We start from the raw sequence: 14,931 nt of genomic DNA, 5'->3' as shown, positions 1-14,931 counted from the left end.
CCTCCCGCTTCCAGTGTATGAAGATGGTAAAATAACAGGATTACCTCTATCACCCGGATTTAAATCCGCATTTGTCATATCTGCAATGCAACTGTAGAGGTCAGAACGCAGAGTTGGTTGGTTGAATCTGAGCCATGCCAACTTACTTTGCTCTGTAGCAGCCCATGCATCAACTAAGAACTCTTGAAATATTTTTCCGGCTCTTAAGATGGTTGAATATTCTTCTGCACGTTCAAATATGTGGTAACTGTAATACTCCATTTGAGATAATTTTGTTTTCGTATAGGTTTTGGTGACTGCATCCCATTGCTTCATTGTTGGTGACCATCCCAGCTCACCAAAAGTAAATAGTAAAACATAATGTAAAGCCAAGTATGCCGGATGACACTCCGAAATTTTTTTCAATCCGTTGTTTTCTCTCAAATGCAATATAATATCTCGCACCCCAGTCTCCTTATAAGTATTTTCTGGAACGATAACCGCAATCTCATCTGTTGTCGGAAGATTATAACGCCTACTATCAGTCGACTTTTATATTGAAGTGAAACTCTGATATTCTGGTCGGCCGGACTCATCTGGTCTAAAATTGCATAAGCCTGACGATACTTGGTATAAAAAACATTGAATTGGATCATAGTATTCTGAATTTTCTGTAGGACATTCATATTTAACTGAGGATTTTTTGCCACGGACAAACAATGAAAATTCTGGATCATAGATGTACAGTTGGGAGTAAACCGCCATCCTCTCAGTCCCAGGAGCTGGTAGAACACCTCCGGTTAAATGTCTCAACTCCCCATGTATTGAGAAAGGTCTCGGACCTCTCCCTTTCAAATCTCTTGTATCTAATTTGCATCCAAGGCTAGTAAACGCATTAGTTGTATTATACTCTCGAATATATTTCCGAAAAGAAATTGATTCGGCGTCGGTTCCGTCAAACAATTCTCTGATGGCTACCGGTGGTTCACACAGTGACGGTAGGCAAACTTTGCCTTGGAGACAACATGAACCAAATTTTGGGTTTATTAAAATGAATTTGTATTTTCTGCCATCCAGTGCAATGCCCCGCAGTGCTGACATTTGACATCCATTTGTCCCAGAAAATGACGTACATCGGTAGCAACAACAGCTACCTGATTCATAAAAGTATTTGAATCATGTAATTCGTCAGTGTCGTAATCTACTTCGTCAATTTCGTAAGTATCCGACACCCCATCATCTTCTCTAACATTAATAGACGGCCTGCATAGTGATAATCAGGTAATCTAGCTTACCCTATTCAAAAACTAAATAAATTTATGCAATCTAAATTTTTAAATCCTTACATTTCAGTGTTTTGAGCGTCTGATGTGCTACCAACTCTCCTATGTAATACAACCGACTGCATTGTAAATTTTGTCAACCACTATGATTCTTTTATTTTTGAACTTAAAAATGATAATTATATATGTGCGCGAGTAAATTATTTAACGTTCAAGTTAATTCACCTCTTCATATGACTCTGCATCTTCATGCTCATGTGGTACAGCCTCGCTTTCTCTAATCTGTATACCACTCGGGCGCATCCGTTTGCATGGAGGATTCTATAGTTTTGGTAAATAAATTTGTAAATTTTCAAATTTTAACAATAAAATCAATTAATTACTATGTATGCGCACCTCTTCAGTAATAGCTTTTCCCTTTCCCTTTGGTGCTCGTCGTCGTTCTGCATCTGCTTCTCTTTCAATTTGTGCTCCTTTCTCACGATGCTCATGTGTCTCTCATCTCTTTGTGTTGTTTTTCTATCCCACGTCGTCGCCTTTGGGCTGCTGATCTTCGAGATGATGTTGTCGATGTTAGATTATTTCTCTCCTGTGGTGGACCCGCAACAACACACCGTGGTGGCTGTTCGGTTGTTGTCTTACTATGCACATCTTTTAACCTCTCGAGAATCACTGTCCTATATGCAACTGACGGATGCTGATAACATAAAAATTAAAGTATGTTAACTAAAAAAAATAAATTAAACAGCATAAAACAAACAACTCAACCAAATTTCCAAAATTATGCTTACAATAACTTGGGTAGTCAAATTATGTCCATTATAGAGCATGTGAACTCCATCATTTGTTTGATTCTCATGATTCGATGAAGTTAGTGTATAAGGTGTTGTAAGATGAAGGTTAATAATCCTTTTTTTTATATAGGCTCTAATCAGACATTCGATCGATGATCCGCATCCCACCATGAAAAAATGGAAAACTTCTTAATTTGTCATCCTGGTTATGGGATTTGTTAAACTATAAGATGGGTAATTAAAGGCCATCATTAGATCAATAAATTGATGGATGATAGTAAGTTTTTCATGTCTCTTTCATCCAGATATTTGATCACCTAAAAAAAATCTTTGAGGTAAATCTAGTCGCTTTTCACTTTCTTCCCAGATTTGAAACTGGGATAGCTTAAATCCAATAAATCAAATCGAACAGAGTGCAGAATATAATTGTCGATGTAATGACTTGTACTCACATGTTAAACCTTCCAGGGAATGAACTTTTATAATTTTGTTTTAAGCACACCTAATCAGTCTATTTATAGAGTAATGATCTCAAGAAAACTTCATCGTTTTGAACTGCTCCCACTACTGGAAAGATACAAATCATGAAACTGCAAGGTAGTGGGTGTGCACAGTTATTAGTTATTCATTTTTTCAGTTTTTCCTTAACTTTTGTATCCATTCAATACCGACTCATACACTCCGATATTTGGCGCGTCGGTCATTTATATTTAGTCGTGTTTCATTTAGTTCGGTTGATATTCTACATGATGTGAATCAGTCTCGGAACATGAAAATGGTGTAAATTCTGTTAGAGACGGTAGTAAAAAGGATCATCAAAATTAAGAAAGAAACTATCCTTTCTTTTTCAAACATGAACATTGTACTCTTCCTATACAATTTAGGTAGTGATGCTTATTATCAGTGATTTCTCACTGGACTTAACCTCTCATGCTCCTTTGGTGCGATGGGCTTTGCGCTTCCGGCATATTCAAATCCTTTCAATTTGTGGTATACTATTGGTAACGATGTGAGTTCAAATTTTCACTGGATACTAAAATAACAAATATTTTAATTTCAAATTTAAGAAATACTAGAATTACATGCATCAGGATATACCACACTTGGAAAGTGAAATATGATGTACCATTGTCTCACTATGCTGAACTGGAAATAGCAAATTAGTTTTATTGAGGTGGCATGTGATTATGCAAACGGATGACACTTAATGGTAAAACATTGTAAAATACTTTGCGTAGAGGTTTGCAAACAATATCCACACCTGTCAATTGTCTTTCCTGCCATTTATCCATTTTTAGGGTACATTTTCTTCACCACGTTTGAGAACGTAAAAGTGTTTATGAGGATCATGTGTCGCCAATGAGGAGCACGTACAACAATCTGAGTATAAGCAATTCATTAGTTCTGTGCATTTCATAAATAAATGCATTGCCGCAGTCTTAGCAAATTAAATTCAATTGATAGAAAAAAAAATTAATGGGAATGATCTGAGTAGTACCTTATGTTTTTGCTTCCATTGAGGCCCATAGTGCAAACTAAGATAAATTCTGTCTCCCATTGGCCGGTCTTTCTACAAAAATTTATAACTTTGTGTACATAAAAAACAAAATGACTGGTAAGAATGTTTGGGAATGTGATATCGTTTACCTCGGGAGTAGCAACGTATTTTTCTTCCCCAAATCAGTCACAATCAGCCGTTCCTCAATCGGCTTTTATCATCAAATCATGGAAAATAGATCACATTTCATGGAAAATAAAATAAAATAAAACTGATAGAAAACATAGAATGAACAAACCATCATATCATGGAAGTCAATCAGAACACCATTCCTTGCTAAATGTTTAATCTTGTGAAATCGAGAGTTTCCGTTAATATGACAGTCAGAAAGCTAAAATGGTAGACATCTAAAAATATGATTATTGGATTTTCTTACCGCGTAATCTAAGTCACGATCCATCTGTTACAGCAATTAAAAAGTGGAGACACTAAGAAGTAGGTATCAATCATTGTTCAACTAACCGTGTGCCAATGAATTAGCATACCTCGCCATATATAGATAAACATGGATAATTTGTGTCCAAGAACAAACCATTAGTTGTTGTTCGCTGCACCACACTTTTTTTGGCCTGAAAATTCAGTCACAGACTTTCAAATTTCAATAGCCTAAACCAAAGTAAGATATGATCAGAATCAACAATACAATCTTTAAAAAGTACCTTTGATGTATTCTTCCTTGTTTTCGTTCCTTTTGTTTTTGATGCGCGAATCTTTTCTAATTGCATGGCTGCATCCCATCTTTGTTTTTGCATTTTCTCTTTGTTTAACTGAATGAGCTTTGTTACAAACTCACCTGTAGTTGAGGATGTAGTTGAGGATGGTATTCCAAATTCCGGGACGTTCACACTATTTCGTACAATCTTCCTGTGATTGCTGGTTTGGTAGATGTAGTTGTGCCTAAATGTATCAGGGACTGTGGATTGCCATTTGTAGGGAACAATTTTCATCACTTTCTTCGTGCGATTAGGGGTGTTAAAGATGCAACTGTGGACATATCTCACTGCATCCATGAATCTAGCAACACTGAAAGAAAAAATTATACCCAACAGTTTAAAACAAAACCCAAAATGTTTATCACCTAAAAGAAAAAAGAAAAAAAACCGCCAACCTTAATGAATACAAACCAACATAGGTCAGTGGACGGTAGATAGCTATTGAATTTAGTTAACTTACGCTGCAGATTTTATGATCAAACCGTGATCTTCGGCTTTGATTTCCTCCAAACACTGGTTGTATTCAATGTTGAATTTATGATCTAATCTGCATCGTCAAACTTCAACGAACAAATTCCATTGTAACGTCTGCACAAAGAAAAGCAAATCGAAAGTGAATGTTGATTAACATAAAATGCAGAAATTAGCAACTAACAAATATATTTACTCACAACAATGTGCATTACAATCCAAAAGAATATACCCATGATTCAGATTTTCCTTTAAAAATCAAATGGATAACACCCTAAGAGTTCCTGGCTAAATACAATATTGATATTTAGAACGAAAAAGAAACCGACAATAAATATGGATTCATGTAATTTTTCTAAGCCAAATGAATGTCGTTGAACACAATTTTTGTACCAACACATAGCACCTGGTAAGAGGATTTAGGATTCTTTCAAAACACACGATTCGTTGCACTTACCGTCGAACACACTATTTTCAATTATGGCTAAATTTTTCTCTTACTTTTTAGAATCGTTGCTGCAAAAATAGGATCCTAGCTAATCGAGAGGTTACCAAAGAAAATTTCATTCAAAAGAGTTGGCAATTACGGTTTCTAATGAAAGTGTGTAGTTAAGTAGTTTGAAGAGTTTTCAAAAGTTGTAAGCACCTGCTAAAAGACACCTAGGCACAAAAGAGAGTGGATGTAAGAGATCTCTACAAACAGACAATGTAGATCTTCTCTTTTTGGGATACAAAATCACATCCACTATTTGTCTCTCCAAAAATCCATCCCAGCCACTCTTTGACTCTCCCAAAAAGGAAACTGTGTCTATAGGAGAGTGGTAGACATCTAAAAATATGACAGTCAGAAAGCTAAAATGGTAGACATCTAAAAATATGACATTATTGGTGTTTTCCGACAATGGTGAAGATTAAACACCATGGTGAACTTTTCGACTAAAATTTCATATGAAATTGACCTTATTGGGAAAACACCCATTTTCTGCAAAACACCCACTAATAATGAGACGTATGTTTCCTACCTGATACCCAAGATTCCGTCCACATGCTCAATTTTCCTTCTAGATTTGTGGGTTGTGTACCGTGTAGTAGAAACATCTTCACAATAGCTTCCCTCTAATTCTTGCTTCTAATTATCCCACTGCCTGATAAAAACTCAGAAAATATAACATTAAAATTAGGCTAGATCAAGTGATCAACGTACTGAAATTTTATTTCTTAAATAATCTCAATGACCCCCCATCAAAAGACACAAAGTAACAAAACTAATCTAGCCGGGCACTGTGCACAATTGGTGAAGAACTTCAGCGTGCATGCACCCAAAAAATTGGGTTATTTTTGCAATCAAAAGAACCTTATAAATAATTACAAATTTCTATTTAATATCTACGATTTCCTACATTTTTTGAATGGTGGCTTTCGTATATGCAGTCATATGTTTCTCCCTAGCAAAATCCATTTTTGCGTCTTCAAACTAAGAAGATAAAGAAAATTGTTTTCTGGGAGAATATAAACCAAAAGACCCCATGGTCTTTCCTTAAATACTCATAATTTTTTATTTTATTCAAGTAATTGATCTAGCAAAGCAACAACTCAAAAGTAGAGATTTAATGCTCCTCATCGGAAACAGATTGTAGATAGAGGGAACTTTTATAAGAAACTCTACAATTTATCATTTCTGATACCTCTCTACATAAATGTAATTCTACAGAACTTTTATACTTAATCTCAGCCCATTGTTTTCAAACTTCCTTTCCACACTATACATAGCTCTAAATTCTAAATATCAGTGTGAACGTTTTACTTCACCCGAACAACTGAGAAATTGCCATTTCCCACCAATTTTAAGATCAATATAATGAAGTAATGACGATCCTATAGTTGAGGTATTGACCCATGTCTTACTGATGCCATTTTTTCAAATCAAACATCGTAAGAAAAACAACTCAAAGAACACTTAAACGGGGACAAAGAACAGGCGAAGAACAAATCACATCACGGTATCGCCAAATTAAACGGAAACAAAGAAAAGAGGTTGAAGGTCTAACCGTACGAATCACAGTATTGCAAGATTGAATGGTGAAACCCTATAAATTGGATTATGAAGAGCTTCAACTTTATACAACGACGAAAATAAACAGGCCATCAAGAAGCTGGGGATAGTTAGGATTTATAATAAATGAAATTGATTTACGTTGATGACCGAAAAAGTTGAAACGCTCCACGACTTAATTCCAAGAATAATAGCCGTCCAGCGTCCAGCTTTGAATGAAATAACGAGGACGAATGAGAAAAACTCAGGGAGGGTGGGAGTGTGATTTGCTAAATCGATTAAATATGGATTTGCTTCATAACGAAAATTTCGTTTCCTCGTTTAAGTAAGTTATGAATTGTTTACAGTAACCGAAGATGGTAGTGGGTTACATCTGATAGTTTTAAATGGTAATCACGTTTTAAACCGCAAACCACAAATCCATATTTAATCCAAGCCACTCTTTGTCTTTTTAAAAATTCAATCATGGCCGCTCTTTGTCTCTTGTAAAAAGGAAAGACAAAGGACTGCTGAAGATCCCAATAAACACACAACGAAAGGCAAAGATCTGTCACTGTTGGACTACGAAATCAGGTCCCCTAATGGTGTTTCCAGAATCCTTCCTGGCCGCTCTTTGTCCCTCCCAAAAAGGCAACTGTGTTATAGTATATTGATAAGATGAGACTACACTAATTTCCATAAATATCAAGTACAGCAGCATTTCTTAGTATAGCAACGTATTACAATATGTAACACCTTTATGTTTCTTTTGCATGTAATGCCTTGGTCGTAAGGGTGTTTGCATCTGATGATGTACAATGGATGCTAAGAGGATAATGAGAATACCCCTCTTCTATTATGTCATTGATTCCGTAAAAAACTTAATGTAATACTAAATTATACAATTTAGTATGTAGGTAATAGTATCTTTTTAAGATTAAAAGACACTGAGTTATCAATTCTTCTTAATATAAAGAAGAATGGTTTTGATGATGTGGCGTCACCACAATAATCCTGATATTCTCTCCAATATAAGTAAGCCATGTGAAAAATACGATCGGTTGCTTTTCCGAATTTATGTCAAGAAGTTCCGATGTTTTTAATGAAAAGACACTAGACTCTTACGTTAGTTCTAATCATGGAAAGACGCCACTCTTGGTCATTGTGTATAGAAAGATTACGAAAGGACGCTCCTATTGGTCCATATTGTATAAAAATATTCCCTTGGTCATTGTGTATAGAAAGATTACGAAAGGACACTCCTATTGGTCCATATTGTATAAAAAGATTCCCTTCATGATAATCAAAGCAACAATCTAGATAATCTTCTTCTACAGTTCGTTGGTGACATAGTCATTAGAATCATTAGATATGTAATTATCTTCCTCAAATGCCTACAATGGATGCACATAACCAACGACAATCGAGGAGAGAGTCAAGAGGAAGCTTGCGATGGATATACTGAACCAACAGACTGCACTCGATGCCATATCATAGAGAAAAAGAATAATCGAACTGCGCAAAAAAGGTTTTTATGGACCAATATAGAAACAAAATCAAACGCTCAACAAAATAGAAAATTCTACGAGGACCATGCATCTATTTACATTCCATAGTACATACTGATGGAACGGTCAATATCGAAAAAAAAACACGACCATTTGCTCAATTCAAGGACAACTGTAAACGCAAAATTAAATTTAAAATCAACAGGTGAGCCAATGAAATTACACTAGATTACAAGAAAATGGTATTTAACAATTAGATTTCCATTATGTTTGACAGAAGGAGAATCAAGCCAAACAAGATTAAAAAGAAAAATAAACTACACACTAGAATATCATCATCACACAGCTTAATTTCAGGTATGCGACCGAAACTTTTAGTTATAACAAATGGAAATAATTAATCATACATGGTGTGACGTTTAATGCCTAATCATATTTTAATATCCCGAATCCAAGTGAATGCTTGCCTATTATGTGTTCTTGCAAACAAAGTTACAACAGATATAAATGTCATTCAATTGTTTGGTATCAGAGAGAAATAACAAATCTCAAACAACTAATGAATCTGAGTTCTCAATTTGTTGTTCGCATGGTAAAGTGGAAGTGCGGTTAGGTTATATCGAGATCCACCAATGTTGTCACAGAATCTGCTGGACTACCAAGGAGGAAATACCTCTAGGAAATTCAGGAATAAAATTAAGACATACAAATATATAATTATATGTTTGCTTTCACATCAATGGGAGCCAAAGTAAGCAAAACAATCAATAATGGTAGGGATCCTGCAAACAGGTTGATGTCTTTTGGAAAGAAATAGACATTTTCTTCTATTTACCAACAGGTATATCTTTTGGAAAGAAATGCTTTCTTTTATTTTTTTATTTTTGTAATAAGAAAGCAGTAAGACCCGAAGTTTACATAATTGAGTACTGGCTACCGTTAACCACCGGTAGATGATTCATGTAATACAAAAAGGAATCATCATTCCAACATTTTGTTAAACCTTCCCTAATACTGACTACCGCTAGATTTTTGATTATAAAGTTTTCAAAGCCCGGAATTAAGTTAAGAGTTTTAATTCCTTTCATACATAAGCAAAAAATCAAGCTTGTACCATCCTACCATCTTTTGGAGCTTTTTGTTCTGGTAATTGCTTTCTTAGATGCTTCAATAACTTTCAAGTTGTCTCCTTCAATGTGTACCATTTGACGCGAATCCACTTGATTTTCGATGAAGATGCTCTTGCTTTTAACTCCTCTTTACTTGTTCCTGCAATATGGATGCACTTGGATCCTGAGTAGGTACCTGTATGGTCAGAGCAAGTTAGAGCTGTGCCTGAAATATTTGTACTAGTATCCATTATAACAGCAACATTTATTTTCATAGAAAAAATGGTTTGGTTTAACGTAAAATCCGACTTAGAGATGTCTATCTCATCCATTTTTTCTAAATGCCATCTAATTCTAGTATTATCCGTCACTAAGGTAGTAATACTATATTTAGTGACATCTACATTTGGCATGATTTTCCTAAATACTAAATCACATCTAGTTTTCCAAACAGACCATATGATTGTTGTCATAGTTTCTGGCCAGTTTAGGATTCCTCTGTCCCTAACGTCGATTCTTGTAAACCAGTTTGTAAACCATCCAAGTAACTGTACCTGATTATTCAAAACAAAGGATTAAAGTCAATACTAGTGAATAGACATAAAGTAAAATCACATTCCATAAAGATATGGTTAAGAGATTCTTCTCGCTGTCCACACATAGGCCACAACTTGTTTATGTATGGTATAATTCTCCCAATCCTGTCATTGAGTGGTAGAATAGTATGAACACATTTCCAAAGGAAAGTTTTGATCATATATTCAATGTCTACCTACTATTTGGACACTATCGAAACAGCCGATGCATATGCAACGGGTTAGGTGCTTGTATCTATGACAAGAAGCACGTCATTCTTCTTCTGCTACTGTCCTCTTCTTTCTCTACAACTACTGGTTCTTTTTTTTTCACTCATTTGAATGTGGTGTGACAATTGGCAATTCAAAATTTTTGTTAACAGGTTCTTATGAAATCTATATATTTATTCTAGTTGATCATGGGGTTTGTTTATTCTACTTCTTGAAGATCACAATTTTCTGAAACCTGCGTGAAAATCCTTCCCTAAAGATTTATAGTCTCGTATGTATCTCAGTGATATGTTGCAGTCAATTAGATAATAACATACACTTGTGTGAATAATTTGTGTGTGCTAAGCCAAAAAATTTTCAAGACTTCTAGAAAAAAATTCCACTCGACTCTGTCGAGACCTGACATGTCGATTTTGATCCCCCATTAGGATCTGGTTCCCCTTTGGGCATGCATAGTATGAATGATTTCATGTGGCAACTAGAACATTATCAGAAATTTGCCTACCTGGCACAAGGCCGACTGATAAGGGGATATCAGTCTAGGCAAGAGGACTCTTTAACGTGTTAGCAAGAGTTTTACATATAATTTATACACTATGTTACTCAAACTAATAGGTCTTGTAGTCTCCAGCAGTCTGAGGGAAATCTACCTTAGGCATGAGAGATATAAACGTCACATTTATTTCTCTCAAAATGTACCAGAAGTAAAGAAACTAGTTACCATGCAAGGACATCGTTCTTTACCCCATCCCAATTATTTTGAAAAGAATCTAGGGGTAAAGCCATCAGGACCTGGGGACGTGTCAGCCTTCATGAAAAATACTACATGTTTCAATCCATCCAGAGTGGGAGGAACGGATGAGCATTGCATTGTGCTGGATTGATCACCTGATGCACATGTTCAGATATTTGCTGCAGGAGCTAGGATTCGAGGTAGTAGCCACTTTACCAAAGTGCGGTGAGCGGTGATAACTGAAGCTATTTTTTCTTTCCCTCCAATCCAATTACTGACTATCTTGATTGCTTCACTTTGTTCCTTCTCCAATTTTGTGTTTTTGTGGAAGTACCGAGTATTTCTGTCACCCATTTGGAACTCTTCTTCCCAACTCTTGTCCTTCCAGAATATCTCCTCCGCCTTGAACCAATGTGCCAGAACTTCTTCATTGTGTCTTATAACTTGGGATCTATTGATAATGTTGGGATTTGAAGTGGATTTTGCTAGGTTGATTTTGGTTGTATTAATGTTGACTCGGATATCCCCAAATGTGTTCTTGTTCCATAAACAAATATTGTGTTTGGTGTAGCTTAGTTTCTGAACAATTATGTACGCATTACTTCCAGTAAATTGATTATCCCAGGTTGAGGATATGACGTCTAAGCAAGATTGTTCGTTTAACCAGACACCCAGTACCTTGAAAGGTTTATGTTTTGTGATTGGTTGAATATTGGTATTAAGCATGATTGGCGAGTGGTATGAACCCAAAGCGACTAGGTGTTTTACATTTGCATTCTTGTAATGTTCGCAAAAGTCCGCACTTGCAAACCCCCTATCCAGTCAACCCGTTATCATCTCTTCTGTTGGACCACGTTAACTTGTACCCCAAAAATCCTAAGTCTTCTAGATCATCCAGAGCTAGGAGCTGTTTAATCTTATCTGCTTCAGACTTGTTGAAGTAACCAGAGCCTCTTTTCTCATGAACATTTAAGGCAAGGTTAATATCTCCCATCACGATCCATTTCCCAGTAAAAGAATTAGCAAAACTAGATACGTACTTCCAGAAAGAGAACTTCTGTGGCAGTTGGAAGGAGCATAAACGCAAGATATGACACATTCCTTCTTAGTAGAAATGTCTAGAACATGGCAGTTAATCAAGTTTTCACAGTACAGACCCACATGTATGTTGATTCCTACTTTCCATGCAACAACTAGACCCCCCCCGAAAGACCCACCGGGTCCACAATGAAAAATGAATTGTAGTTTAGTCCTAAGATAACTCTGCTAGCATAATGTTTTTTGTTCTTTGTTTCACTTAAGAAGACAATTTCTGGATCATGCTGATTTACCAGATCCTTTAAGTGAGATTGGGTAGCCTCATTCCCTAACCCTTGACAGTTCCAACTAATCACTTTAAGATTCCCAATATAATGTATGTAGTGATTATTAAACAAATGGTATTTGAATCAATTAATAAGATCATGCTGACAGTTACGATAGGTATTGAAATGAACCATTAGAAACAGAAAAGCCAACAAGGAATTATTCTTTGAAGAGTATTTATGACAAGAGACAAATGGTACCTGATAGCCTTGGCCGGAGGGAATATTCTGGTGTGTCTGTTGTGGATTATTCAGCACGTCAGTTTCTTTTTCCACCATAGTACTCTGAGACATGATACTGGTTCCACCCATCGGAGAAATTCTAACACCCTCAGCAGAATTAAGATCAAAATGAGGTTTTTATGGTTGTATGGATTTTTTGTGTGTCTTTGGTAACTGATTTGTGGTTTTGCTAATGTTAAAAGTGCCTCCCTCCTGAATAGGTAGTTGTCCACTCCACTCCATATTGTTATTATTCCACCGCTGCATCTTCATAGAGTTTAACTCAATTTGTGGTTCATCGGAATTATTTTTCTCTTTCCTAGAGAAAGTTTAGGTCCATTCACCTTTCCTGTTTCAGCTCTTGGCTTAGATTGTGACCCTTCTTTTTTTTAAAAATTTGAGTTTTCTTTTCTAACATATTTCCTCTTCGCCTAAAAGTGCTTGGTAATACTCTCTAGTACTCTTTTTGTAGAAGTTATTTGAGTCTCAGCAGCAATAGTTGGCACATGGCATTCTTTCTTCTTGTCTTCTATTTGCACCTTATTCTGTTCTTCCCGGATCATTGAGTTTGCGGCTCCTTCCTCCATTATTAGGTTTGTATTCTCCAACATCAAGGTATCTTGGAATGGGGCGGCAGAGTTCTGTTTTTCCTGGCTCCCATTTTTCTTTTCAGTAACTTCGTGCTGAGTAAAAACAACAACACCACCTCTTCCTTTATTACCAACTCGACTTTTCAGCATCAGTACATCTCTTTTTGGAGGGCCAAAGTTCTGTTTTTCCTGACCACCCCCACTCTCTACTTCATTTTTTTTTCTGAAAAAATTGTACTTCTTTTGGTTCCACTGCCTTCTCCCCCTTTCTTCAAATTTGGATTCACCCACTTGTTACTTCCCTCACATTGCTGAGATGGATGATCAATAATTTGACACACATTACAAAAGAGAGGTAATTGGCCATACTCGAATTTGATAATGGTTTTTTCCTTATCCTCAGTCACTGCAACCATTTTTCTTGCAACCTTTTTCTTTAGGTCCACCATAACCTGGATCATGACATTCTTCTCCAACATATTTGTGCCAAAAGCAGGATCATGTTTTTGGTATACCCCAGCTGGCTGAACTACTCTAGTTATACCTTGAACTGATATATACTCAATTGGTACATCAATTGCTTGGAGCCAAAAAAGTTCATGGGTAAGAGATAGACTTTCGTCTTTTGGAATACCTGTAATTGGAATTGTTTTTAGGACCACTACATCTCTATTAACAAACCATGGTTTGAAATCCTTCACCTTATGAAAATCAGATCCATTATGGAATTTGAGAATGTATACATTTATCAGATGCTTGTGTTTGTAAGGAGAGATTGTTGGGGTTGTTGTCATTCTCCAAAATCCTCTCACAGCATTAATGAATTTCCATTGTAAAACACTTGAATTTGATACTATCCCTTCCTAACATTGTGATATTCCAATCTATATCAGATGCTGGAAGAATAATGCTTTTTTCCATTATTACCTCTTCTATTTCATTGTCCGTTAAACTGAGTTACTCCTCCATCTGATTTGTTAGTCTTGCCATCTCTTCCAAGGTTGCGTCCGTCATTCTCCTTAAAAGTACTTTGATATAATGATAAGAACTTGCAGAGATGCATTTAATAGTTTGTTGTTTCTGTATCTCAGCTTTTGGAAGTGAGTTTTGTTTTAATATTTGAAAAACTTCAGACCTATAAACTCTAATTTCTTTGTGTCTCACTCTGACAGAGAGCATGACTGAGAAATCTTGGATATCTATATGATGGATTTTTTTCTGTATGATGTAATTTTTCTGATGGGAAAGGGTATTGAGACAAGCTTTTGGGGGCTCTGATGTGTGATTGAAAGGGTTTGGTTTGTATAGGTTCTGTTTAGTTAAGACACTCGAGTGTTTTAGCTTCATAGTAGCTAATAGGTACATTGGTGTAAACAAATTAGGATATTTTTTTGAATAGCAAGTGCAGGTTTTGATGGAAAGTTGGGTGTCGGGTATTGATGTTCCTATTTTGGTATTACACATCCCCACCTGTGGATAACATCCTGTGTGTCGGTAGGAACGATTTTTCGGGGACTACTTTAAAAAGGTGGGGGCTACTTTTTGACAGCAATGTCCACCCTACAATGATAAGGGATTTCCTAAAATGTGAAAATAACTAGCATACCCTTAACACACATATATATATATATATATATATTACCACCTCCTCCCATCACCTCCACCTATATATATATATATAACCACCTCCTCCCATCACCACCGGCGCTCACCACCACCGACCACCACCCCCGCCCCTCACCACCACCGACCACCTTGAACCACCACCA

General features: G+C 36.2%; 1 protein-coding gene across 1 annotated transcript; it reads right to left on the bottom strand.

The window, feature by feature from the left end:
* Positions 1–1,025: 1,025 nt before the first annotated feature.
* LOC113334841 lies at positions 1,026–1,706 on the bottom strand. The gene is made up of 4 exons (XM_026581275.1): positions 1,659–1,706; positions 1,488–1,583; positions 1,326–1,381; positions 1,026–1,242 (listed from the first exon to the last, which is right to left on the bottom strand). Exons 2-4 carry the CDS (start codon positions 1,563–1,565, stop codon positions 1,026–1,028), a joined length of 351 nt encoding a protein of 116 aa, XP_026437060.1. The 5' UTR covers positions 1,566–1,583; positions 1,659–1,706.
* Positions 1,707–14,931: the final 13,225 nt, after the last annotated feature.

The sequence above is a fragment of the Papaver somniferum genome, chromosome 1 (genome assembly GCF_003573695.1).
Source record: "Papaver somniferum cultivar HN1 chromosome 1, ASM357369v1, whole genome shotgun sequence".
NCBI classification, from domain to species: domain Eukaryota; kingdom Viridiplantae; phylum Streptophyta; class Magnoliopsida; order Ranunculales; family Papaveraceae; genus Papaver; species Papaver somniferum.
Note: the sequence above shows the minus strand (reverse complement) of the source record. Positions and strands in the feature narration are given on the sequence as shown.